The sequence below is a fragment of the Ornithodoros turicata genome, chromosome 8, assembly GCF_037126465.1.
Source record: "Ornithodoros turicata isolate Travis chromosome 8, ASM3712646v1, whole genome shotgun sequence".
Classification (NCBI taxonomy): domain Eukaryota; kingdom Metazoa; phylum Arthropoda; class Arachnida; order Ixodida; family Argasidae; genus Ornithodoros; species Ornithodoros turicata.
The window spans coordinates 33927634-33954320 of record NC_088208.1 but is presented as its reverse complement, the minus strand read 5'-3'; the positions used below and the strand labels follow the sequence as shown (position 1 = coordinate 33954320).

At 47.1% G+C, this 26687-nt stretch overlaps 1 protein-coding gene across 1 annotated transcript in view; it reads right to left on the bottom strand.

Annotated features, from left to right (window-relative positions):
• Positions 1-26687, bottom strand: part of LOC135367064 (uncharacterized) — a 416498-nt gene that overhangs the window by 250683 nt on the left and 139128 nt on the right. Inside the window, exon 4 of the mRNA XM_064600159.1 lies at positions 5955-6070. Coding sequence (XP_064456229.1) covers positions 5955-6070 — 116 coding nt within the window. The remainder of the gene's footprint in view (positions 1-5954; positions 6071-26687) is intronic.

Here is a 26687-nt window from a genome sequence, read left to right as displayed (position 1 = left end):
CTATTTTAGCTAAAGTTAGCTTCTGTTATTTTAGAATAGCGAATAACTGGGAGTCAGCCGTGCATTTCCAGTAGAAGTACCGGAATTGTTGCGGTGAATCACCTCATCCCGTAATCATTCATGTAGTTGTTGTTGTTCCAGTAGAAGTCGATGGTAGCCAGGCCCTGCCGAATGGCGAGCTAGACAGGAAGGCTCCTGATTTGCCGACTGGTATGCAAAACGGCGCACTTTCATTGGGCATATGCACAGTGTTGTGTGAATTGTCTCAAACTATGGGCTCTATAGGGAGCTTTTGGGGTCTGGTCTCACGCCACGGAAGGATTCTTCTGGACGTTCTCCTGGACGTTCAATAATAATAATAAAAAGAGAAAAAAAACTGCAATGGTAAGATGTATCTCGCGGGTGATGAAATCGCAACCGAGGAAAGCAAAGTGTCTGCTGTTCCTAAAAAAAAATCACGACGCGGCCGCCGAAACAATGTTCGAAGCCAACGAAGAGATGAGGAAGAAGCAAACCAGACGCGATCAACCTGTCCGCGCTCGCTTCCAACGTGGAAATTACACGTATATCTGCGCGCAAGTCCAAGCCAAAACGCATAATATAAGAATCCGTCAAGCAACAAACCCCGCTCTCGCAGAAGCTCCACCAGGTTCGTTACACCCAACAGCCTGCAGCGATTGCACGCGCCTTGTTCACCTTGTCGTCTCCGAGACAAACGTGATCCAGGCGGGCAAAAAGCCTCCGTCCCGAGCAAGCACAAAGCAACAGCGCCAGTGGCGATGATGGGACGACCGGCAGCTCGACACCTACACAGAACGGCATGAAAACGACCCTTACATAAAGGGATGATTGAAACACGGACTCAGCAAGAAGATGAGAAGAAGCGATCACCCAGGAGGTATTCGCCGTCCGGGGCCTGTTCGCGACACACGGGCCTGTCCCAGTGATAGGGGTCCCGGGAGGCCAAACAAAGAGCACGTGTTGTAGCAACCGACAAAACAAGTACAACGCGCACAGACAGAGGACAAAAAAAATAATGATATATTGCTCGCAGTGCGAAATGTTCGGACGGAATGCGAGCATGGCTTAGCTGCTGTTGGCGCGCGGGTGTGTTCTCCTGCAGGCAAGGAGTTTTTGTGTTTGGGTCTCCGTGCCGGTCGGCTAGCGAACGGTGATGAAAGAACGATTTTCTGTGAGAGAGACAGCCGGCAGATTTGGTTTGGTAACTGCTCCCAAAGGACGATTCAAGGGTAAAAGGACGTATGCTTCTGATTCTAATGTCTGTTTCTTGCTGTTTATGTGCGTGTGTGTGCTGGAGCAGGTGACCCAAGCTTCTCCGTGGACCACTGACCGTCAAGTGACTGGAGCCGCCATACTGTGATACGGAGTTGCCCAATCACAATCGGGGAAACCTGCTTTGCGCGAAAGGAATCCCCAATGATGTGATTCTTTCACACTTGTTGTCTTCCGACACTTATACAAAATAAACCTTTTTGAAAATGAGTGAATATGTTGAGACAACATTGAGTGGTGTGGTGTGGTGTTCCTTTTACTGTTCCGGTGGAACGTTCAAAGCGACCGCGAAAAGTTCTCTGCCGTACGTAGTTCAGGTTATGGCGGCTGCGGCTCAGCTTGGACTTGGATTGGATTCGTAACACTAGAAGCACCTATCAGCCAACTGCGGAACACAATGTATCCAGAGAAGTTCTACTTCGACCTAGACTTGAGTGGATTATTTTCTGTGCTGACAACAATGGGTCAGCAACTGGCAGCCGCGAGCGTTTGACGCGTGGCCGATTGGGAAGGAGAATACATCGGAAAATTGTGGCTTAGGCCCATCTGTGTTGGAGCGTACGGAAAGTGGCCCAGAGAGCATGCGAATTTAGCCCTACAGGTGTACTGCAACGTCCTGCGAGCATGTCCCGCTTGAGACACCCTTCACCGCACTGACGCGGAGGGAACCGGAGAGCAACAGCCCCGGTAAAACGTAAAGCCCAAAAGAAGTTCTGCAACGACTATTTATTCTATCGTTTTCGCTACTGGCGCGTTTCGAGCAGAGTTCCAGCAATTGTGATGTTGCGCATGTTGATGGCTAAATAATAATTATGAGGTTGGTTACACAACTTGAAATGATACTTGGTACTAGTCAGCATAACGTGAATATATCTTCTTTTGCAGAAATGCCACGATTTCTTACATTATTGAGCCTTCCCCAGGTCAGAAAAGGCAGACGTTATCGCTGAAGTATGACACCACAAGCTCCTAGAGACCAGAAGCCGAATCGAACCAGATACGGGCACAGAAGGTGGCCTTCAGCGTAGGCTTCTTGCAAATCAACTTTAATATTCACCCCCCTCCCCCCCTTGCACTTTGCTGTTTGCTCTCATGTCGTCATTTCATCAGATCGTATGGCGTACGCCACCAGATATCAGTCTCTGACCTGTGACTAACCACTGATGGGTCGTCACGATCGATATCGATGAGGCACCACCGAACGCTAAAGTGCCCACGTAAGGACTTTGAAGTCATAAAACACAGGATTAGGAATCAAATCAATCTTGTAGGCAACATATTCCCCGACTATGAGGAGCACCAGGAAAGACACATACTCGTACACACACAATGGGTTCCAATCCTGCACAGGCAGTTCTTTCTGAAGTTTACTGAGCTTCCTTTCAAACGGACGATGGCACATATCTTCATGAAGTCTGCCAAGGAAGCGCGATCCCTCATTAGCATTATGCCGCCACATCGACACGCACAGCGTTCGGCAGACGTGGCATCAAATAACAACGTCAAATCAACCAATGAAGATTAAAGAAAACTCCAGAATGAAGGAACGAAGGCAACACCAGCGGCCATCTGCAGCACAGGAGGCGACATTCCACGTGTAACCCTGAAACACACGATGCCTCTCAGACCATCACCCTTTCCATTTTCCCGAGAACGAAAACATCTCCAGTCACAGCGCTCCCTTCGAAAACGCTCTCATCGCTGTACGTCCGTGCTTAGCGCCAAGATAAACTTCGCAAGGGAAAAATTCAAAAGTTGCTGCTGCTTCTTTTGGTATTAACGCGCGCGAAACAAAAACACCGTACGCGAAAACTTCGACGGCTAGGTGCGAAGAAACTGCTCGTGACCCAAAAGAAAAAAGAAATCGGAGAAATAACCTTCACCGAGCAGCGCTTCGGAAATAATAAATAACGCGCACACCGCTGTGTAAACGGAGATCCGCGAAGGGAAGGTGCCGACGAAGAGAATCTTCATTGAAATGGGGAGGAGGATAACGAAATCAAATAGACAACTTGAAGCACGGGCAAAAAAAGAAAAAGCGCTTCAGGGAGGAGGAGGAGGAGGAGGAAGCTGTTACAGAAAAGAAGAAGAAGAAGCAAACAGTGAAAAAAAAAAAAAAAAGAAGTATATAGGCATCCTGAGCGTGACGAAAGTGGAACGTGATAAATTACTGATCGGCAAGGTGCAATGCGGGATCCGCAATCTGACACCCGATCAGAAGAGGGGGGGGGGGGGGTACTCCATGTAGGGAAGATTTGATCACAGGTCGGCCCCCTCCCCCTTGTTATATTGTTCCAACCGGCTGTTGAGAAAAAGGCGATCGAGAAAGTGTGTGCGCGATGCAGAGGTGAAGAACCCTTCAGGTCGGAGATAAAGTTCGTCCGCTCTAAACTGCGCACATACAGCATAGTTTGGTTCCGTCGTTGATGAAGCGCTAATGTGGCCACGGGAAGTGATGAAGGAGGGTTTGTTTGCGCGGCGTTTAGAGACAAATGAGATGAGTTGCGAAAGTTCCGGGGGCGAAAGGTGAGAGAGAGAGGGGGAAGGTTGAGAGGTATGTCCTCGGTTATCTTCCGTATCATCGTTCGTGATGAGCTCCATTGATGCCTTCGAAGGAAAGTGAGGGTAAGAAACACGATGCAGGTATATATCAAAGGGCAGCTTTTGTTGGTCGTCTTCAGGCTTCCAGCGAGATATATACCAGGCGTTTTCAGCACAGGCCCCACGAAAAATAGATGCCCGTTGTTATGTCCGCAGATCTTTCGTCGACAACAGCTGCGTTTCACCGTGGGCACAGATCGGGAGTGAATGCACGTCTTTTGTTTGAAGTTCTGCAGTTCAGTGTGTAGCGGGACGCGTACTTTGCTCTAGGTGTGGACGATCCCTGGCCTTAGCAAACAACCTTATCCGATTCTGCTCTCATTTATCTATGGTGACCTGTAGATGGACGACGACCACGACCTGACGCGCGCCGGCAATCAACCGGTTTTGGTTTCAGTTCTATCGACGCAGTCCTGGACTGAGGACATGGGTTCAGAAGCTCCCCAGCACGTCCGGCACTCCTAGACATACAGTCCCCGTTTGATCAGGGTTCATGTAGAGGGACATCATTATCCTCTGGAGATCCAACTCATCCATGAAGCCACAACTTCGGAGACAGACAGGGAAGAAAAAATATAGTAACCGAAAAGGTGACACTGCTGGATGACGGGAAGAACGTGTAACTACAGAAGAATTACGTGACCACAAGATTTAATCCAAGTACCCTCGAGAGCCCAGCAAAGATTCAGAACAGCTACTACCACCAGGGTGGTCTTTCGACCCCACATGTTACTCTGCACCTGTACCTGCATAATGATTCAGAAAAATCAGAACATAACTCAAAGACCTGAACACCACCCTTTCTAGCCCACCGAAGTAATAATCTTCTGAAATCCAGTTCGATGTAACGACGGCCCGTGCTCCGGCAACCTGCTCCCTTTTCAACTTCCCGCCTTCACACCGCAGATAGCGCGATCGCGTCTACGCTTGGCTGCCCCAGCGGAACACTAATCGGGACGACACTTCCCGCCAAGCGAGCCACACCATGTAACAGCGAGGCAGCCCGGTGAACTTGCATGCAATGTATCCCGGCCGATAATGCGACGAACGCGGCTAAAACTATATACGCCCTTGTCTGCCCTGGGCTTTGCAAAGAAGGCCGCTCACCCCGGGGTTCAAGAGGGCACGGAAACGCGATACATCACCCGCGATTCCTTTCGCATGCTCACTTAGTGTCCCAGACGCTGATCGCAGACACATGCTCGATGCTGCTTTTGCTGCTGGCGACCTGTAGTACAGCAACATCGGAGGGAGGTCAGCAGCTATTCCATCTTCCTCCGCCATGAAGAGTTAAACGCAAAGAGCACGCAGTAAATGCGCGATAGCGGTCTGATTGAAGCCGCCCTTGATAATACGCTTGTTGACTTGCCAGTCACTTTTATGACACCCGTGTGCGGTTGCTGACGGGTCACAAAGAAGGTTGGAACAAGGTGCGAAAGCATTGCAGCGAGGGAGAGTGGCTTTTGTCTTTGATGATGCGAGACGTCTTGATAAACAGAAGTCTTCAAAGACGAGGTCGGCGAGGTCCTCTCAGTTGATGCGAAGGTACAAGAAGCGGACGTTGACCTGCATTAGCATGAGCCAGACAGCTTTTCGCAGACGGCAAGTCGATGTTTTTTTTTTTTTTTTTTTGATTGCGTGTTAGCGCCGCGAAGCAACTGTGGCTAACAAGTCGATGCCAAGTGGCTCTTTTTTCACATGCATCTTTTTGGTCGACCCTTCCCTTCCAGACCTCAGCTGTACGTATCTTGAGCAAGGACCGTGCCCAAACCAAAGGGTCGGGGAGGAGTGGTATGGCGCTCTGCAGGACTGTACGTTGATTATTTATATGTACGTTCTACGTCATGCATAAAGTAATGAGGAGGCAATGAACAGTGGTTTTCCACTGTCACGCCTATGACCGTTCCAGTCTATAGAGGTAGACATCGCAGCTGTGATGAAATAGCATCGGTTTGCCCGAGCAGATATTTTCAGAAACTCCCCACGTGGAAAGCACGCTTACATTTTCGTCGTACTTTTTTTCAACGGCAATCAGAGAATGCAAGGATATGCAAGCTCACCTTCTTCGTGAAGTAGACGGTGACAAATCCAGGGTCGCTGCTTCTAACCCTACACCTGAGGGCTGGGACTCGACAGTCAGCTGCGTTCAGCTTCGTCTCCAAAGTGATGCTCGACACTGAAATGGGAAAATATGCGAGCTATAGAAGGTCCTGGTTTGGAATTATTTTGTTTTCTTCGCTGACATGAGACGTCGCATGAGAAGACGTACTATGTGTTTCGTTCTGGATACAGAATGCCCAGCGAAAAAAAAAAAGAAAAAAAAAAACAGATTGCTTCTTCGCACAAGCCGCATCCATTTGAGCCCATAGCACTAACATGCAAATATGCACGTAACGTGCAAGTAGGATGCACGTATGCTCGCGTACACACCGTACAAATGTTAAGTTGCCCACTAGGGTATGAGTCTTAACCAAGAAAGTTAATGCACATGCTGCTCATGGGAAATGACCCCGCGTCACGGCCGACAGCGCACAAAGGTAAACTTGAATTTCTCGTTTCGTTACTTCAGTAGTAAGCTCGTTCAATATTTCAAATAAATGACGTATGAAGAAAGTGTACAAGAAGCTCCGCAGAATTCAGGTTTTATCTTGCGTATCGCATCGAGCTAATTCATCACTAATTGGCTCGAACTAATTAGCCTCGCGTCTCAGCGTACAGAGATGACTAATCAATTAATTGATTGATTTTTAAACTTATCTTTTGATGCCGAATGCTACAAAATGTCGACCTTTATCCGTCAGTAATTACGCAGTGAATACCTTTCGATAAATGCAAAACAGCGAATTACAATGTATAGATAAAGAGCTGTCACTATCTGAAGAATTTCGTTATTCACCATCATTAATTTATCTGTTGTTGTTGTTGTTGTCACTATATGAGAGGTAGTCATATATAGCCAATTCTACAGATTACGAAAATTTGCACAGAACTATGACTATGTCAAAACAATCCATGATCAGGTCCAGATTCACATAACGGCCCTTCCCTTTCCCATCCCTACCCCCATCGTCTCCCCCTCAGAGATCGGGAATGCGAGAAAAATAGTTCCAGAAAAATACCTAGCATGCACGAAATATTAGAGAGTTTTCGTTGTATAGCGCACGCAGTCGCCTAACGTTACGCAAGCAGATCTCTATTATCGTGTTTCCAAAACCATAATCTAGAAATGTAGGCCTTTTCCATCAGCGGTTCCGAGTCCAGCTGGCATTCGATTGGATTGGACAGTGCTGACTTTCTTCTACTGTCCTTCACATTAACGTGCTTCTACTCCGAACGCCTCTACGAAAACCTTTCCGTAGTGTGTCCTCTACGCCCACTGTACGTTCTATTCCAATCTCCTTCCCAACCCTCGCACGACTTCCGCCATTACGAGCTGCCAAATTAGCCCATGTTCCACGTACGTCTGCGCCGATGTGAAGAAAGCGGTGCGCTCGCAGCGAGAGAAGGGGGCCATTGAGTTGCGGAAACCCTCTGAATTATTTTCGCAGTGCCGCCGCCCACGCCCAGCCAAGTCTGACAACAGCCATCTGCAGTTCTGCAGCCTGGGAAAAAGATGGCGGGCTATAAAGTGCTCCACCCAACCGCCAAACTTCCTCGGTGACATCCCAATTTACTCCCGGGGGAACTCGCCTTGCGCCTCACACAATGAACGCAACATGAAACGTTCTGCGTGCCCGCGTTCTGCAAGCGCGCGAGGACTTCTAGGACAATTTTGTGTCCGTAGCGTGTCGTACGAGCTAGGTGTGTGTGACATGATTCGTGGCTTTACGTCGCGAGACAATCCGCCGTTTCGGAAAGAGCTGGCGCCACCGCTCGGCTAAGTGGCGAAGTAGAATGGTTGTGGATTATGGCGTCAACTAAAACCATGTGCGTGCTGTCTCCGTTGGTCATAAAGGGTTAGTTGGACATAACCTGAAGTTCATGGAGCATCTGGGATGCAACATCGTACCTGGGGAGGAGCGGGGGGGACTCATCTATCATCGCAGGCTGGAACAAGGCTATCAGCCGTGTTCTGTGCCCGAGCATCAAGCAAATACTGGACTTTTTCTGCTGTGGGTTCAGTCGTTTGCACGGAAACGCAGAAAGGGACAAATTTCTTCCCCTTGCTGCACTTTGCTTTGCAACTGCTGAACGAACGTGCTACTATACCATGAAAGAACTAGTGTTCTGAGGCTGGAACAACATAGAAGGGACAAATACATAGAAAGCCGTTCGAGGCCTACAGCTGGCTAACCTTTTCAGTGACTTTCACCTTTCATCGTTAACTACTATACCATCTTTATCAAAAAGTCTTTAGCTCCGTAAGTTCACAAAATGTTGCCTCTCACCGCAAAAGTATGCAACACGATACCATGTGGATACGAATGGCAGACGACGAATGACAGCCTTATTGCTTCGCCAAAGTACCGATGGAATACGCTATACTGTATTGCGCACGCTCCGTTCACATTCTACGAAATGGCCCATTGTGGTCACGCGCGACGCCACAGTTGTTGGTCTGTGGATCAATTATCCGCAGTCCTATATAGCCTGCGGCACATGGTACATGTAGCCGCCTAAGTGTCGCAAGACTGACTTACGTGTAAATCTACTTCGAATCATTAGCGTTGCCCACTTCAGGGGTTCTTTAACGTGAACCGAAATCTCAGCACGCGGTATACCGTATTCAACTTATAGTCTCCCACTGAAGGCGAGCTGTCTAAGACCTGTACCCTGCTGCCAAGTTGCAAGCGGACATCGAACCTGCAACCTTAGTGTTATTTTATATTATAACATCATCGTACTAGCGCTGGAAAAGAAATTTGGACTTGATTACGACTTCGTTAGGATAACGAGCAACACAAGAAATAGCAGGGAATAAAAGCTTTAAAAAGGAGCACAAGGCTGACCGTGCGCGGCTTCGTTGAACATCTGCGCATTTGCATTATGTCCCATTTGTTTCTGGTTACAGTGCAGGTGTGCTGGAATACAGCGAAGAAAGCAAGCGATATTCGCGCAGAGCAATATCTGCGTGTATTTTATTGTTATCGACTTAAGCAGGTCACGGTCGTGTCGCGAGAACCTGTCTGGTAACCCAAAAGTATGCCGTCTTCTTCCAACTTCAATTTTCGACGACTGTTGCTCCCAACCCATGTTATAAATATGTAGAAAAAAACAAGAACAAGAAGAAGAAGGAAGATGAACATAGAGCCTTAGCCGGAATTACACTTTTCTTCTGCCATTGGAGCAACTCTTGATGCAAAGGGAGCAAAGCTAAGGTACCACAAAAACTACGAAGCTCTTTGCACGCTTATAGGTACATTCTAGCATGGTATAGTAGCAACATGAGTAGGATGAACTACATCTACTAGCCCCCTAGATTGCAATTGCTCATCATTTTAGTCCCAGCTGACTCTGCAATTTACTCCACAGCATCTGAAATAGTCCCTATAAAATTCGCACAAAACTTCCGTGCGTTTTGTCAAGAAGTGATCTAAGCCTAATATGGTTGCGGCAATGTAGGCCCCAATGTACTAATATTACTGCTTTTTCTCAGAAAGTACACGCAGAAAAGGCTCAGTAATTCGGTGTGCGTCTCTTGGATCTGCGTATGTCCCAGATAAACTCGTGCACGCTGAAACTGCGTCGATCTCAAACAGGGCAAGAGCTTCACTGTCAATAACGGTAGCACACTATAGCAGACGCATTCTCCCTTCATCTGTCCCAACGAAATGCCTACGGCATCTGAGCCACACTTATCTAGCGTTGGTGTGCCTTTCAGCACGCACAACTGAAAAGCAAGATACCGGGGACGGTGTCTTCAGGCGCACGGAATCGATCGTCCCTCAAACAATGGTCGAACCAACGACAGAAGTTCTCGTGCGGAAAAGTTGCCGGCCAACGGACAGCGACAAAGATGATGATTTTATATATGAAGCTGGAACTATTTCCGCTCTTCGTATAGCGGTAATGGGCAAGGCGCAGGTGGTGTCACAGCACGTGATTGATCACCCATTGTCGTCGTCCTGCAGCAAACGAATCGAGCTACATATAGCGGCAGGGCAACGTGGCCAATGATGAACTCGGTCCCAAACTCTCTCTCTCGTTCATTTTGTCCTTCATTTGACATTTTGCTCAGTGAACAAACTAAAAAATGGGTGCAACACTAAAATGAAATGGGCCAGCCGCGATTGCTGAAGTGACTCCCTGGTCGATGAAAAAAACTTCAGGAAGCGAAGTCGGAATGGACACGTTGTTGCTGGGCCTTCAACGCTGAAGAGGAGGAAAGAAAAACCGTCTGCACCTTCGGGCGTTCTGCGAAACCCGTTTAAACGCAGTAGCTTTATAAGACCACCTTTCGATCTTCCAATCATCTGCCATCATGTGATCTACGAACGCCCGCACTTGTTTCGTATGACACTGTAACCACCTCATCCTCATCTCACCGCAACTGTTATGGACGGACCTACACGGCTGTCGACATTGGTGGGCCCTAGAAGGCTATGGCCCTAAAACCGCAGCCCGTATTACGGCGCAGTACAAAATTACGTCGGAGTTCGCCGGTTACGAAACGCTACTTCAGCTACGACAGAACAGCTTGAAAATTTAATATAGTCTTATTGCGAGGTTTAATGAAAGCAAGTGCTGTCTCGCGTCTACATGTAAATTAAGGCAGATAAAATGGCGTGCACCATTTGTATTCGATGGTTGCGTAAAAAGCAGGGGCCGTGCCCTTTGTTTTTCGAAGCTCGTGGCATCGGTCGATAAGACTATATGCCTGTCTGTTTTGTCTTGTTGTTTTTTGCTTGTTTGTTTTTGCCTAGAGAGAAGTTGGTACGGGTGGTTGCACACTTGGTTTTGTTATTTTGTTTTGTTCATTACAAAATCACTTGAAGGTTAAAAGGAGATGAGAGGAGGTCGCAACGAGTGCAAAGCGACGTGTAATTCGCACGACCATTCACGCGTTGTCGTTCACAAAACAACGTTCGCCATCCCATTCGAAACCATGAATACTTTACCGCCTAAACTTGGATTCTTGGACACAGAGGGGGCGTAATTCCTACAAGCTAGCGTGTGACACGTGACACACACACAAACAACAAACAAACGAACAAACAGCGTTCAGTATTCGCTACGCGCGAGCGGAGACATTATAGTACACAACTTTGAAGCGGCACTCGGAAAAAAAGCTATTGATCTTATTAGGTATTATAAATCTACCGCTGTGAAAGACTCGGTACGAGGAGTAAAAATGTCGTGAGTGAATATCAAACGGTTCCATGATTTTTCCAAAGAAACCCACAAAGGTTCATAGTTTCGGATTCTGTGCCCCACGTCTGGATGACGTCACAGTGAGCTTTGGCTTCTGTCTCCTATACCAACCGCACACGCACCTTTACGTGCTCCGCCTCACGTTGGAAGACTGCCAGCTGCTCCGGTGAGGAGACGGCACGCGACCTCGGAGGAGGGGACCAATGTTGTCAGTCGTTGTTTGCAGACTGCACACATTATCTTTGCACAATACTGGATGCATACCCGTCCAATGACTTTCCAGACGAATGTCGGCTCCCCCTGAAGTCGGCCCAGGATGCATATTAACCCCTCTGTCCCCAATCCTTCCTGATGTCCTCTCTCCAACTGTCAACATCTGTACGCCGCCCATAGCCGCAGTTGCTTCGCGGCGCTAACACAGAACAAAGAAATACCCGTCCAATACTGGAGCAATATTGGACCAGCATTGCCAATACGCAGCCAATATTGTGCCAACATGACGCGCTGCTTGGGTTGTGACGTCGCACTTCTTAGTATTATGATACTTCCACGATCACATGAAAAAGAAGAAGAAGAAAAAAAAAGATTTTGGCAGAATACAAAGCGAGACACACAGGTTAGAATGATATAAATTAGGGAGGAAGTTCACGTTCAGGAATTTTTCCAGAGATTTCTTCGTGCGATATCGACCACCTCTAGGAACGAAGCCCAGGACTTACTGCTTCACCGCCGCCTCCACTACACTTCTTCAGGAAGACGATCACCGCCGACAACACGTGCGAGCCTCAATTAGAAGCAGCCACCACGAAGACAAAACACAGTTATTCTCCCTCACACACGAACACTCGTCAAACGCGTGTCTCGTACTATTACATCGGATATCTCGGCACACATCCGTCCACGCCCAAGACATCGCGTGCTGGCCGCTCCCCATGCTCCCGTTACAATCCCGGAACAACGAGGCTGGCATGACAGAAAATCCATGATCTGACCGGTGACAGCGATCGTGCCAAGAAGGACAACCTTCCTTGTTACTCTCTTTGTCTTTCTAATTTCTCCGCTAGGGGGCTCCTCCACTACTTCTTCTTCCCCCTTTTATCAGTGGCAGCAGCTAAACCACTCGAAATAAGATGAACATTTTCTTGCTGCTTTCGCCAACGAGGATGCCTCACTTCTTATTATACGCCAGATACGACGGACAAAAGAGGGCTGAAATGTCCCTTTTACTCTCGTCTTCCTAGCGCTGGACCAGTCAGATCGATCAAGGACCCAACTTCAGAGTCGCGCGTTGCTCAAAGGGGTGACAGCAGCAATGGCGGCGACGAGGCTTCAGCTACTCTTTTGTCTACTCAACTTCAGAACGTCGGAAGAGGGTTTTACAAGAGACTGGCGCGATAAGCATCCCTATACAGCATGTAATACTGCTTTGCTTCCGGCTAAAGAGTTTTTCGAGCGAGTTTGACAGGCCCGAACGTTGCGGCGCTGGAGGGATGCAGTGATGGATTCAGGTGTAGATGTTGTGAAATGTTCGTACATGTACAGGACGGCGAATGTGAGGGACAGATGCGAAGATGGTAGTGACACAAGGAGAGGTATAACAGTCATGAGGAGGGGGAGTCGGTGCTGTTACTTGAGCACGACATCTTGGTTGTCGTTAAAGCGCACAGAGCTGTGCAGCTTCAGTGTGCTCTGCTTGACAACGCACGGAGACGAGGGATTCTGTAAGGTATTACCCGGATTCCCCGCTAAAGCTGCTACGACCACGGAACTACGGTAAACAGAAAAAACACATCAGCGGAACTGAAAGCAATACAGTGACAGCAGAGGGCGCGTGATACCGTCAGGATCTTGGAGAAGATGGAATGAGTGGCAGGTAAGTCAAGTCGAGATTGGGAAGTACCCGGGTTCGAATCCCGATGCCGGCTGTGCTGGTTGGGGTTATACTTGGGTTTTCCTCAAGCACTTTAAGGCATATGTCGGCACAGTTCCCCTAGAAGTCGGCCCAGGACGCACATTTCCCCCAGAGCTTTAGTGGTGACGTTGCCCACCTCTGTGAGGCCGTCAACTGCGACCTCTTTCAAAAGCAGCATTACCACCAATGACAACTAAGGAAAAATAGGCTGAAGTGGACAAAAGACAAAGACGAAAGGCCTCATTCCTGGCCCGATTCCTGCCTGTACAACGTGTTTAAGCAACGCCAGTTGCTCAACATCATGTTGACCTGTTGCTTCCTATATACAACATATCCTTACGACACTGCTTCTATGGCAAGACGCTAAAGAAAGGCCATTATAATTTTATTACACGTTATGAATTCCGACAACCCTCGCGAGTTACGTAAATAATAAAAAAAAACGGATAAAAGAATTGTCATCACTGACCGAAGTAAAATAATTAGTAGCTCTCACGCCTTCTACTGGTCCGTCCCTTGAGACCACCCACCAGCGAAGTGATCCTCTCGCACGCTTTACGTGTGTGGTCTGCATTCCCAGTTTACGAGCCACCTGAGAGGTTCGACGACCCCCTTTTATACTCCAGAGCGTTGTATGCAAACACACTTGAAGCCACTGCATACACTTAGACGGTGACGCTTCCGAGGCTGGATGACATTCGAAGGACGCGTCAAAATGTACACGACGCCTTTGCCTGTATCAGGCCTGCGGTGCATGTGTCTCTGGGGCGCTTGAAACGTTTCATCCAGAACCCTCACTGAGCGGGAACATTGAATTGGGAGTTTCTTTCTGGAGGTTCATCCGTTGGTTCAAAAGTACCGTTCCTCATAGTAACCAGCAGGCAGTATAGCTACAAGATCCGTAATTGAAAACGGAAACTATGGATACTGAAATGGGACGTCAACTGCAAATGCTGTACAGGATATTCATGCTGGAATGGCTAGCACGCTAGATATTTTTATACAACAACAACAATAAATGATGACGATGAGGTGGGGTATTTCACCGCAGTGGTGCGGAAGCCTACACCATTGCACGTGGAACATTATGTGAAGATGATGAAGGAAGGGTGAAGATGATGAAGTCAGGATGAACAAGAAAAAACTAAAGCATCCGGAGCAATCCAGTGGACGATAGGATATTTTTGTACGTTATACCGCTGAACATCTTCATATTGCGTTCTTCAAATCTTCAGTCAAATCTTTTCGAAAGGCTGCTAAGCAGAAGTGCTCTGAAGCACTAAGTAAACCACAATGATCACACAAATAAAAGTTATATCCATACTATAAAGTGATATACGTGTGAATGCGTGTTTTAAAGACACCGTTTCCGCACAGGGCACCGTCAACGGAGTTTTGGACTAAAATTTTGGTCTCGCATCTTTCTTCCGTGAGTAAGACTCCGAGACAAAGGTACTGACTTAAAAGCGTTAGACATTATCTTTACACCGCAGGACATCATTGTTGTTGGTGTTAGATTATAGTCCGCTGCGGCCAATACAGCAACGCCGAAAACAATCGCTCGTGGCTAAAAAAAGAAAAAGTCGTCCACTGGAAAAGACGCTGGCACGTCTATGCACAGTGAGAGAGACAGACGGGCATTCCGCACTTTCCCCAGCACCTGTGTTCCGCAGCCAGCTCCGGTTTTGGCAGGAAACCATCAGAGCGTCATCCTTTACCGCAACGATGCCACTCCACGATGATTTATTCCCTCATTGTAGGGAGGCACCGGGCCGAAGACGCATTATTCAGATATCAATTTTTATGGGATCCATACAATTGCGGCGCGGACGGCGCATTCCAAACGTCGTACGTGACGCTTTGTTATGCTGCCGCCAACCGCAAATCTGGGACCGTACGGGGAAGATAGTACCCCAGAGGCCTTTTTTTCGGTTGGAACAGCGCACGTTCAAAGGCCAATTCGACCGAACGAATGAGCGGAGGGACGCGCATATTTATAACGACTTTAAAGACCGCTATACTTCGGGTGATAGGGCGATGTGTCGATTTGTGGTGTGCACGCAGGGAGCAACAATTCCCGTTCAGCTTCAACTGCAAGACGGATTACAAGAATTGCTGAGTCTTCTGCAGTGCGAGTGCGGCCGCTGAAGGGAGGGCGAGAAAGGTGATCAAGATATGGAGGGACGTTCGCCGATCCGGTGCAGCCAGCTACTCCAGTATACGCTTGATGCATGTTACCGCTAATCACTCTATTGGGGTATTATGAGCCTTTGAGACACGAATGATGGCCGCAGCCCCTATGTCTTTCAGCAAGTGTTCCAGGGGTCCGCTTAATATATTTGTTGCCTATCTTGTCAGAGTTCCACGTGCTTCCGCACAATAATCTCGTGTAGTGAACGAACCACTGGGGGGGAGAGGATTTATTGGCAGAAAAAAAAAGGAAAATGAAAAATAAAAGGGAAAGGTCAGCCATGCAGCACACCGGCTTGCTATTCCCCCTAAAATAAAAAGAAAACAAATTAAAAATAAAAATAAAAAACCGGACCACCGGATCGTTACTGTGGCACATGTTGAGCCAAGATGACATTTCTGTCTCCCCTGCTTTTTCCGTATCCCGGTAGTAACGCGTTGTTGTAAGTGGGACCGCTGCAATGTTTGACGGTCTCTCAACACCAGTATAGGAGGGGGGATCACAACTTCTGCACTCGTGGACGTGCATCAGGGGGCGTTCAGGTGTCACACGTTTGCCTGTCAGTAACGTTTTAGGCTGGAAAATAAATTTTCTTTCTGAACGGGATAAGTCTTAGCAGAGCTTCTATGCTGCGCCTCCCAACAACGAAATATACGCCTGAACAGTTGGAGCTCACAAGGGTATAAATGTTTCCACCAAAATTATCATTACAGTCGGCGATATCGCGCGCCACACGTGGTCCTCGATTATTTTCGTCCATAAAAGCAGATGCTCGTACGAATAATGGCATGCACTGAAAAGAAAGGAGACCATTTATCGGAGAGAGAAAGCGCATTGTGCTAACCTCCACGAGAATGATCATTTCGATTATTTTCGCAGTCTGCAAATTGACTTCGTTTTTCCTTTTGTTTTGTTTTTTTATTTTTTATTCCCCACCTTTCCATGGCTTTCTGCGTAAGCACTCATTTTCTGCTCTCTTCATAAAAAAAAGAAAGGAAAAAAAAAACAAGAGGGAGAGCGCTGACAGAGTACCCAATTTGTAGCTGCGGGGAAAACCGATTCATTTCGCTACTCCTTTCTAGATGTAGGCAGATGGCATCCATATTTTGCAGCTTATACCCTCTTCATGCCGGGTGTGTCTGCTGCGACGAGGTGATTGCGCGAAAAAAAAGATGGCGGACGTTAACACGCTGTTATGAGGGATAATGAAAGGTTATGCGACACTTATGTAGCTGCTGGCAAGAGCTACACAAATAAGGCTACTTACAAATACTAACACCATGCGTGTAGTAAAGGAAAATTCGTATACGTAAGTCGGTACCATGGCACTCCGAAGAGATAATATGTGTGCCCAAACGTGCCCCGGGGTAGTGAGGCACAAATTCATTTCCTCAGTCATTTGACAGTGCACGTTGTCGTATAGTACGATGTCCTCTTGAACAACCGACCCGTAACCACTTTTTTGCTTCGTTAAAATTGAGAGTCGAGAAAATGCGAATTCCCCCCATTTGAGCTCTCCCTGTTTGTAAAAAAAATGACGTCATAGTGTTCGACAGCGCCACCAATTTGGTAGAGTTGAACTACGCTCGAAGCTGGGGGGGGGGGCGAACAAGGTCGCATCCGAAAGCCCCGGTCTTGAGGGGATTACGATGGTCCCTGGAAGGGATGCGACCTTCGGTCCTACCTTTATTTCCGTAGGAGGCAGCGAACAAGTGCCCATTCGTGGATCCCAGCCCTCCCCTTCCGATCTGTTTCGGTTTCAGTCTGCCTACCAACGTCATGATGACGTTTCTTGGGTAGAGGTCCATTTATAGACGTCGCGATTCCAGCGAAGCCGTGGCCACCGGGCGGCTATTTCGAAAAGCTGCGAGAGCGCGTCCGGAAAGGGAAACGTTTCTCATGCTTATGGACAGAATGCCGGCAACAAAGAATGCATCAAAATCGAAAAGAGGAAATGTTGCACTACTAATTTCTTCTCAGCCTGTTGGAAATACCTCACGCTTTCTTTTAATAGTTTCCGAACCAAGAGGAACGGAACGGAAGTCCCATATGCGTCGACGCATCGCACGAGTTTCCCGATCAACTCTGTCACCACGATTTTGTCTTAATATTAATCTTAGTAATACAGAACGAGGAACCGACATTTCTTTGTCGTGTTGACATGTATGCATTTTCAGACCTCTGGCAAAGTAAACAATATCACCGTACTAATCCGGCGTAGACGCAAGCATCCACTATGGATGGTCTCGAAAGACTCGCAAATATAAAAATATCACATCAAGTTGTATGTGAATACCATGAGTAGTGCAGAAAACGAATACTTCACTTTGCGGGAGCATCTCTTTGTTTGTTTGTTTGTAAGGAAAAAAAGTCCTTCGCCGCACAGCATATGGCATGTTAAATAGTTGCACATGTATTGTGTTAAGACAAGGTGTCAGATATACGCGTGTGCGCCAAGGGTTTTCAAAATACGTATTGTTCACGTATATCTTTGACATACAGTCACAGAGTTCTGCAAACATCAGGGTCAGAGCTAACGTGATATGAGCACGTTTTGTCACCACCACACCAAACAAAGAAGTGTTCTCTTGCAAATGCCCATGTGAACGTTCACCTGTGCATTACAATTTTTCGTGATTATTTAAGATGTGACTCAAAGTTTCGGGAAAAAGTGTCTAATTCCTAGAGACGCTAGACTTCCAACGGAGCTGTTGTTCCCTTGCGACACTTACATGTAAATACAACGGGATTATCGGGGGAGAGACTCCAATATGGTATTACTTGCAGACTACTAATCCAGATTCCAAAACACATGCTATGTCACTCTTCTCAGGAACTAATCCCTGCTTTGCCTCCTTAGATTCTAAAATGCCTCCTTTGTTCGCTCGACTCCCGACGTATATGTAAACAAACTCCAACGACGGAAACCTTTTGCCTACTTCTCTGAGTGGAACTGCACAGTATGAGATGACCAGCAGACAAAATTAATTCCGTTTTCATTAAACATGTCAATTTGTGGGTATTAAAAACTGAGACAGATGAACATAATTCGTTCGACACCGCATGCTCTACGCTCGCTTTGCCCGGGAGACCGCCATCTTGGAAGTTTCGGGGCGCCACCTGCGGTTCATTGTAATCGCGAATACACCCTGGGAGACGCGTAAAAGCATAAATGCCGACAACCACGGAGGCCTTAGTTATGAAGATGTTCAGTGACATCCCTGATGTCATTGTGGTGCGATGTTGATGTTGAATCGTTATGATAATTAGATTATCTACCCCCTATACTCCCATCAGATCGGAGTAGAGAGACGATTATAACGTGATTATAATGTGATGAGTGGTGGTGATGTGATTAAAAAAAAATGTGCATGTGAGTAGCGACGAAGTCGAACTGGCTACCCCAGGACGCTTATACACAGAATATATAAATAAATGAACTAGTTAATGCTAGGGGCATATGCTTCTACCAACTTACTTCCCTACTGAGGGACATTCACAACGTCTTTTTTCTATCTCTTAGGACTTTTATTGAAAAGTTATTCTTAACAAACCTGAAAGCTGCAGCCAGGACGAGCAAGATCACATCCCAGTTTTTTCTTTTTCTTTATCACATCACCATCACAAGCAAGGTATTCAATTAGCAATCTCGTCAGAACAAAAAAAAAAAAAAATCAGCCCGGATCCCGTCAAAAACGTTGTCAATTCATCGTCATATACGCAAAGCGACGCACAGAAAAGTGCAAACATTTTTGAACGGGGCTCAGGCATACCTTCATTAGGACAGGCCTTCCCAAAAATAGCACCAGAAGATGACTCTGCAACTTTATAGATATTCCCAATTAAGAGCACGTCACATTAATGTGTACGTCGCAGAAGCCAATTAGAGCGTAGGTTACACGGAAGCTTCATGTAAGACGCAAGATGGCGCAATGCATGGAGGCCGCCTACGCGGCGGCGTAAAGCCCCGATCGTTAAGAGAGCACACAGTTTAAGGGTCGACACCAATTAATTAATGTCGCGTGCTTTAAGAGGCCAGCGCGGACCACCGTGTAAGCTACACGGTATGCAGCCTATAGCGATAGAGTAATTAATAAAGAAGCGTATCGAGCAAATTGAAAGCGACACAGACCCCCCCCCCCCCCCCCCCCCCCGTACTGGGGACATGGAGACGCCGATCTCGAAGGGAGGACAAAAGTGATTTCAGTCCTTTCGGGGTCTTCATCCACTATCAGCCCCATTCGGGATTAAACCTATGAAGGATAATGCAGAGTTCACGGACTTTTTGCAACGCTGGGGAGTGAAGTTCGGGGTCAGTGGACACAAATGGGGGAGTAATTGCAATCTGGGGGACTATAGAAGCTGTAACGAGGCTTGCGCAGTGACGTCACGTTTTGTCACGTGAGACGGGAAAACCTAGTCACAGTAGGCCTCATTCAGCCCGCAGTATGACGCCTGTGATGCATTCCCATGTTTTCCCGAGTCTCGTGGTTCAAAGGCTGCGCGTGACGTCATACGCAGGAGCCTCATTGCTTCCAAATTTTTACTCCTTACTCCTTTTTTTTTTTTTTTCACTTGGAGTGTACGTGTTGAACACGATAATAACAATTAAATCATCACTCGGCAACGGTTTCTTTTCTTTTTTCTTCTTCTTCTCTTTTTTTTTTTTTTTTTGCACCTGAAACTTGTTTCTCGTATAGTCTGCAGAAAGTTCGCACGCCAGAGAGGTCGATGAGCCGTAAGTACTTCTACGTTCGCTTATGTATTTGACTTTCTAAGAATAAAACAGTTATTGAATGGGCAAGATTATATACTTTCAGAACTGGTGGACGTTGCTGGAAACTTGTAGTAAGACCGGAGCCTTGTCTGTTCCCTGTCACTTTTTATCTCAGCATGTCACGCTCAAAAACACGAAGGACGCCTCGTAAAGTGTTTTGTAGAGTAAAAGACACGCATATTGATTCATGAATCGATGACTGGAAAATCTAAATATCGTGCAGATGACGGAAAATAACTTCAAGAAAGTCCGAGAGAAACTCTGGCGTCGTCGCAAAACGAATTTGGCTACGTCCCATTCACTCTAACCTAGCAATTGACGCAAGACAGCTGGAAGAACTGGCTGGCATTTCTCTTCCGAATCCGTAGGGGATGTTACATTGCCGGTGCATTCTTTTCTATTATGGCTAGGAGAATTCACTGGCTACTTTTGAAGTGACACGAAACAACTAGATACTGTTACACAACGATAGAAGGTGTTACAACACAGAAGTAATGCTCAGGATTTCCAAGGGACATGAGGTTTTGAGAACTGAGGATTTTAAAGCGAGACATGAGCCATTGCATATCTTAAAATAAGTGTCTCTAAAATATCAGACGCCTTCTAGCCCTCTAGCTCATCCAAGCAACTACAACAAGACGAGACTCTCAGGATGTAGAAAGATTCGTCACGAGAGAGAAAAAAGTACCACTAAGAAAACAGAACACATTACTGCCCGCGAGTATCACACCAGACCTCTTATTCCCGTCCAATAAAGAGAACGCAAAAGCAAACATACTGCAACGCACACGGCACATCAGCCGATGGTCTTCTGCCAAGATCCAGAACATTGGCACTTATTCTTGTCCTTCAGTTTTCTATCCGTATAGAGGACATCCCACACCACGTGTCTGTGATACCCAACCTGCTGCGGATCGTCCCCTGCAGATACCTATCATAAACAACCGCCGCAGAACAATACTTCCCATTCAGCGCATTGTGTTCGCGCTGTGCAGACTATCAGCCTTTCCAGATACATCGAAGCTTTTGTCGTGCATCCGTTCGCCAGTCCAATTACCTGGACGTTTTCCATCCTTAGGTGAGCCTGGCGTTCATTTGGAACAGTTTCTTCTTTTCTCTCTCTCTCTCTCGTCTCTTCATTTTCTTCCTTTCCTCTTTATTTTTGTACCGACATCGCTCTTGGTGCACAATCGGTTCTATGAAGTACCCAAAATGAAATATGGATAGTGTCGAAATACTCTTGTCGCTTCCTTTTATATAACTTCATGTTTTCTTCTCTCGGTGTGAATCTCTCTTTAGGAAGACCGGTTTCTCGCAACACACTGTCTGCCGTTGTAGCAGCGAAGAAGATGCATCCGTGATACCATTATTTATGTACACCTTCACCTGGCCGTTGCGTATACAAACCGTGTTGTTCCCCCGTGTAGGGGGGGCGGGGTTCGTAATGGTTCCTCGAATTCAGAACCGAGGACGCACACAGTGTTCGTATGCAAGTTCAGCACGCAGCGAATATCCCAATGCTTGAAGACATCTTAAGGGACGCAGGTGCCGCAGAGGCATCCCGCTAGTTGGTGGAAGCCAAGCTCGTGCTGGAAACTGGGAGGTAGTGGGTTCGAATCCTACCACCGGCTGTGCTGTCTGAGGTTTTCCCTGGGTTTTCCGGAGACTTTCCAGACGAATGTCGGCACAGTTCCCCCTGAAGTCGGCCCTGCACGCATACTAACCCCCTCTCCTGTGCCCCGCTCCTTCATGCTGTCCTCTCTCCATCTGTCCACATCTGTACGCCGCTCATAGCCACAGTTGCTTCGCGGCGCTAACACGGAATCAAAAAAAAAAGAAAAAAAACATATGCCAGACTGACTTCCGTGCTCCCTTCTATCCTTGCTCGCTTGTCATTATGCACGTTTAAACATTGACACTGCCGGCCGTTGGGGGGGATCTATTTATTTTGACAGGAAAAGTCAGCCAGAAAGGACGGCTTGCTATTCCTTGCTAAATAATTCCTTAGTTAAATAATTCGTTAGGCTCTCACATTTGCCCAATCATCATCATCATTAAAATGAAGCTGTCGTTATTGTTGTCTCTCACAGTCTCTCGCTAGATGTTCGTCACCAGGCACATTTTTCCTGTGGCAGGAGTGCTGTACAGCGTCAGAGCAACCGATTTTTGGACTGGGGACCTCACTCGGAGACATGAAATGGGGACAATTTAATCTTCATGGTGCCTATGAACAACCCAACTCTGAATAACGGAACACTAAAAGAAGGAAAGCATGAACATTTGAAATAAATATGAACCTAACACGACCGCAAGCATAGCTATGATAACGTTACAGTCCTAATGGCAGATGAGAAATATCTGTAGATTGCAAAAATGCCGATATCATACTGTCGATGAACATCATGAGTTAGTCATAACTCGTGCTAAAGGACTCTGATCGCGACACATTGCGACACAAAAGCGCCAGAGTATCTTATCGCCTTAACTAGGGGGATATTCTTATTCTAAAGGAACAAAGAAGGGAAAGCCTTAACTGGGGGGGGGGGGGATGTGTTTAACTGAAACCTGGGGCCTTAAAACAAATTGGTGAGGGATGGTTGGGATAGTCAGAAAGAAGGAACTATGCTAAATATCATAATGAAGTCATGGTATAGGCACAACGAGAGACAATGTATTAAGTCCAAGTTTTTTTAAGTAGCCTAAACGATGATAGCCGTTTTATGTGGCGATGCCAAGGTGTCTGTCGTGAAACATTATAATAAAACACTACTGAACCTCTCAATCATTTGATGACGTGTGGCGTCGAATGAATTCCGACAACTGTAGATGCAAATTCCAAATGAGGCAGAACAAGAGAGTTGTACATACGAAGCAAGCATATGAGGAGTTCGAAAGGGCTTAGTAATACGCGCAATGATGATGGTGATGATGATGATTGGGAGTTTAATGGCGCACTGACAACAAAGATCATAATGCGCCATAGACTAAGGTATGATTGAGACAGGGGTGATGTTATGGTTATTTAGGAGTAAACACGATGACTAATAAACGATGAGTGTATACGTGTAAGACATTACTCTGAGACTACAAAAGGCTAATAACGCCAACGTCTCTCAGGAAATCAAAGACGCTTGTAAAAGGAACGAGAGCCTCGTCACCAAGCAAATACGCGCAATGAGACAAGATCATGTTCACGGCAGTGAAAGACAGCGAGGAGTACAGATGAACATCGCGGACAACAATTACACGTCGAATCGTATAACATTGAACGGTATACGCGTATAGTTAGTCGAATTAACTCTTTGCGTAAAGGACTCCGGCCCAGCTCGGGCTTCTAATCGGACGACGCAAAAAAGAAGAAGAAAAAAAACGAGCGTGCCTACTTCACTCCCCCATCTTCTGGTCATCATCACCCCATAATCATCTTCAGCTACAGTCGTGACGACGATGCCCAGAGCTGGGAGGCCAACAACGGAGAGCTGTTACACCATCACGACCACCACCTTCGTAAAGGGCATTATGAAAGTCTTATATACCGTGCAAATATCTTTTACGATAGATCATGTTAAAATCTGTCAATCAAACACCTCACTCAATAGCGAGTTTTCGTATAACATACGCTGTTGCTTTTACGCACCTAAGGGTCTGCGCACGCGCAAGACACAAGCAGAGCATTGCACATTGCGCAGAAGCACCACGCTATCCGTTACGTACGCAAAGGCGACAGCGTACGTTATACTGAAACTCGTGATTATCACCAACGTAAAGTCCCTGTTATTTGCTGACCCTACCGCGCTCTTGGATTTTCTTGACAAAGCACACGAAGCGAGAATCCCCCAAACGTCACATGCGCTGTCCATCCAGCCAGACCAAAGTTTCGCAGCACTTGTCGCACACACAAAAACGAAAGGAGCCTCCACAAGGTTTTCTGCATGAGAGAGATTAACAATGCTGCAATGTGCCTCTGCAACAGTCTGGAGCACACGCGAAAGAAAGCCAGTATCGCATTGGCGCAGGCTAATGAGCTCGGCTTATTGTCAGCTCGTGAAGCTGTAAACGAACGCTGATTCATTCCAGTAATCTCCAATTAGGCTGCAACATTCGATTTGCCAGCGCCATCTTATGGCTCTTCTCTGCCAAATGACCCCGAAGCTATTGACTACAGCCAGATTAATTGCGCCTGGATCCCTCGGACAGCTAATATTGTACGTCAGGGAAAGACCATGCTTCTTCCGTCGACTGAATGCTGCGGAGTACGTGCTTATGTGAGGAGAGCTAACGGGCACGGTTGAGCCCCGGCAGCAGTCATGAGAAATAGGGTGCTGACTCTCGAGTCCTCGTGGCGAGCATTCTTAATTACCGCCGAGATACAAATGTAATACATCTTACCTGTACATCGGTACTTCTACATTTCGCACAATCCTTCAAATAATTGTACACTGTGTCTGTATGTAAACAGTGCCGTGTAATGTGTGTGTGTAAGTGTACACGTAATGTTTAATATATTTCACCATAACAACACGAAAATTAACGAGACCCCGACTTTGACGCTTAGGCTCTTGGAGGCTCTATGTGCTGTGTTTGTCCCTAGACGGGGCTCGCCTCGAATCGTTTGCCTACCTGTCAGAGACTGAAAGATCATAAAGGTGCTAGGCGCCCGCCCCATGGTGGCAAGAGGGGAAACAGCCCGAGTAGAATAAAGGTGCTTACATCCAAGGCGTCTTACAAAGGTATGCGAGAAACGATATCGCTCGGCGAACGTCTTTACGACCCTGTGCAACAGTATATGAAGGATACTGAAGCTAGAAACGCAGCCATATCCTTTCCCGAAACATGAAACTGATTTTCCCACGTGCCAAGCCAGCCCAAGCTGGACTTACTGCAATGGGCACCAGAGACAGGTACCCACATGCACGACCATCTCGACTCTAACGCGCTAACGCAGTGGTCGGCAGTCTTTTTCTGCGTGCGAATCTCCATCACAGAACTGAGCTGTCATCACAGCACTGAGCACTGTGATGACTTTTCTGGTCTGCTTCCTTTCGAATTTATTTAAACTTTCTTACGAGCAATGTAAGTGTGAAGGTTGATGTCGTGTGTGGAGGAAAAGGTACAGTGCTGGACAAAAGTTGACGGAACACTGTCCGGCGCATTCCTTGCTCAGGGTGACACGCTAGCAGCGAATGGGACGGTACGGACTTACATACAAGTGCCTATATAGGTAACCCAGTCACCTGTTTGGAAGTCCGCACGGTACCATTCGCTGCCAGCGTGTCACTCCGAGGCAGGAGTGCGCCCGAGAGTGTTCCGTCAACTTTTCTCCAGCACTGTACAAGAAGGACACAGGCGAATGTAGTGGACTGACCTCTGAGCCGCCAAGCGTCTAACAGACCACAAGTCACTGCGACACCTGGTTGTGACGATCTACGTGCTTCTTTCTCAAAATACGTGGTATATGATACTAACGTCATTCAATGCATTAACTTAGTCAGCAACCACCGCCGAAGCGCCGACACAATGCCATTGTATTCTTATGTTCTTCCACATAGAAATTTCCCCTCAATAAAAATATAATTGTGTCGCTTCGCAAAAAAAAAAAAAAAAAAAAAAAAAACTGGCCTAGCCGGGCGTAACACTACCCTCAATCTGGCCTAGTCTTGGACTGTGGAACCGTGTGCTCGGCCACAGACATAAGACCCGTACAACTCTTAACCGGCAGCAGTGAAACGTACGGTCACTGTACCTGAACAAAAACTAGAACTTCATATTTAGAACAGAGATCTTATCGCCCCACTTCGAGACAGTAAAAAGACTCATCGTCTCGAATATCGTATATTTGAACACAGCCAATCCTATTATCCTGTCATTCACAGCGCCCTTGTGTGTGCCTGCCATCTTCAACAAAACAGGAGGAGGACCCCCGCCGTCCAGCAGCCGACATAACTCTCATGCAAACTCTCCCGAGTCACATACAATCTCCACCGCTCACAAAACAAGAGACTCGGCACTTCTACAAGACCCGCCCTTCTTCCCGAACTCGCAACGAGGAAGAACCCATATAAAGATTCCGAACACAGACCAACGTTCAATTAGTGAATGTTGACGGAGTTTCTTGATCCTTTCAAAGTAGGCTCTTTTTTTTTTTTTTTTTTTTTTTTGCCCTTCGGACTGCTGCGAGGCACCGAAATTACCCCTTACTCTCGTGACATTCTAATAGTAGGTGGCGTCACAGCGTCGCCTATCGTCTCCCGAGCTAAGCTGCGCCAGAACACACGAGAAAAGACAACCGCTCTCGTTTCCTTTCGAGGAACGGCTATCGTTCGGTGGGATTGTTGTTGCGCTCCCAGGCAACAGATAGAAAGACATTGTTCCACGGAGGGACGTTACCGAAAGCCACATATCGAGATATCCCTGCTGCGGACTTTCGTGCTATTACTGGCTACGTTATCGTTACAGCGAGAGTATTGATCTGGCAGTTGACAATGACGAACAAGGTAGCATAGTCAACATGGGAGGGATCACTTCTATACTGGCAACTGACTTGGCTGGATGCGCTCGGGATAAAGCCAGAGACGGGTTTGGTGATGCCTGGATTAGGACGG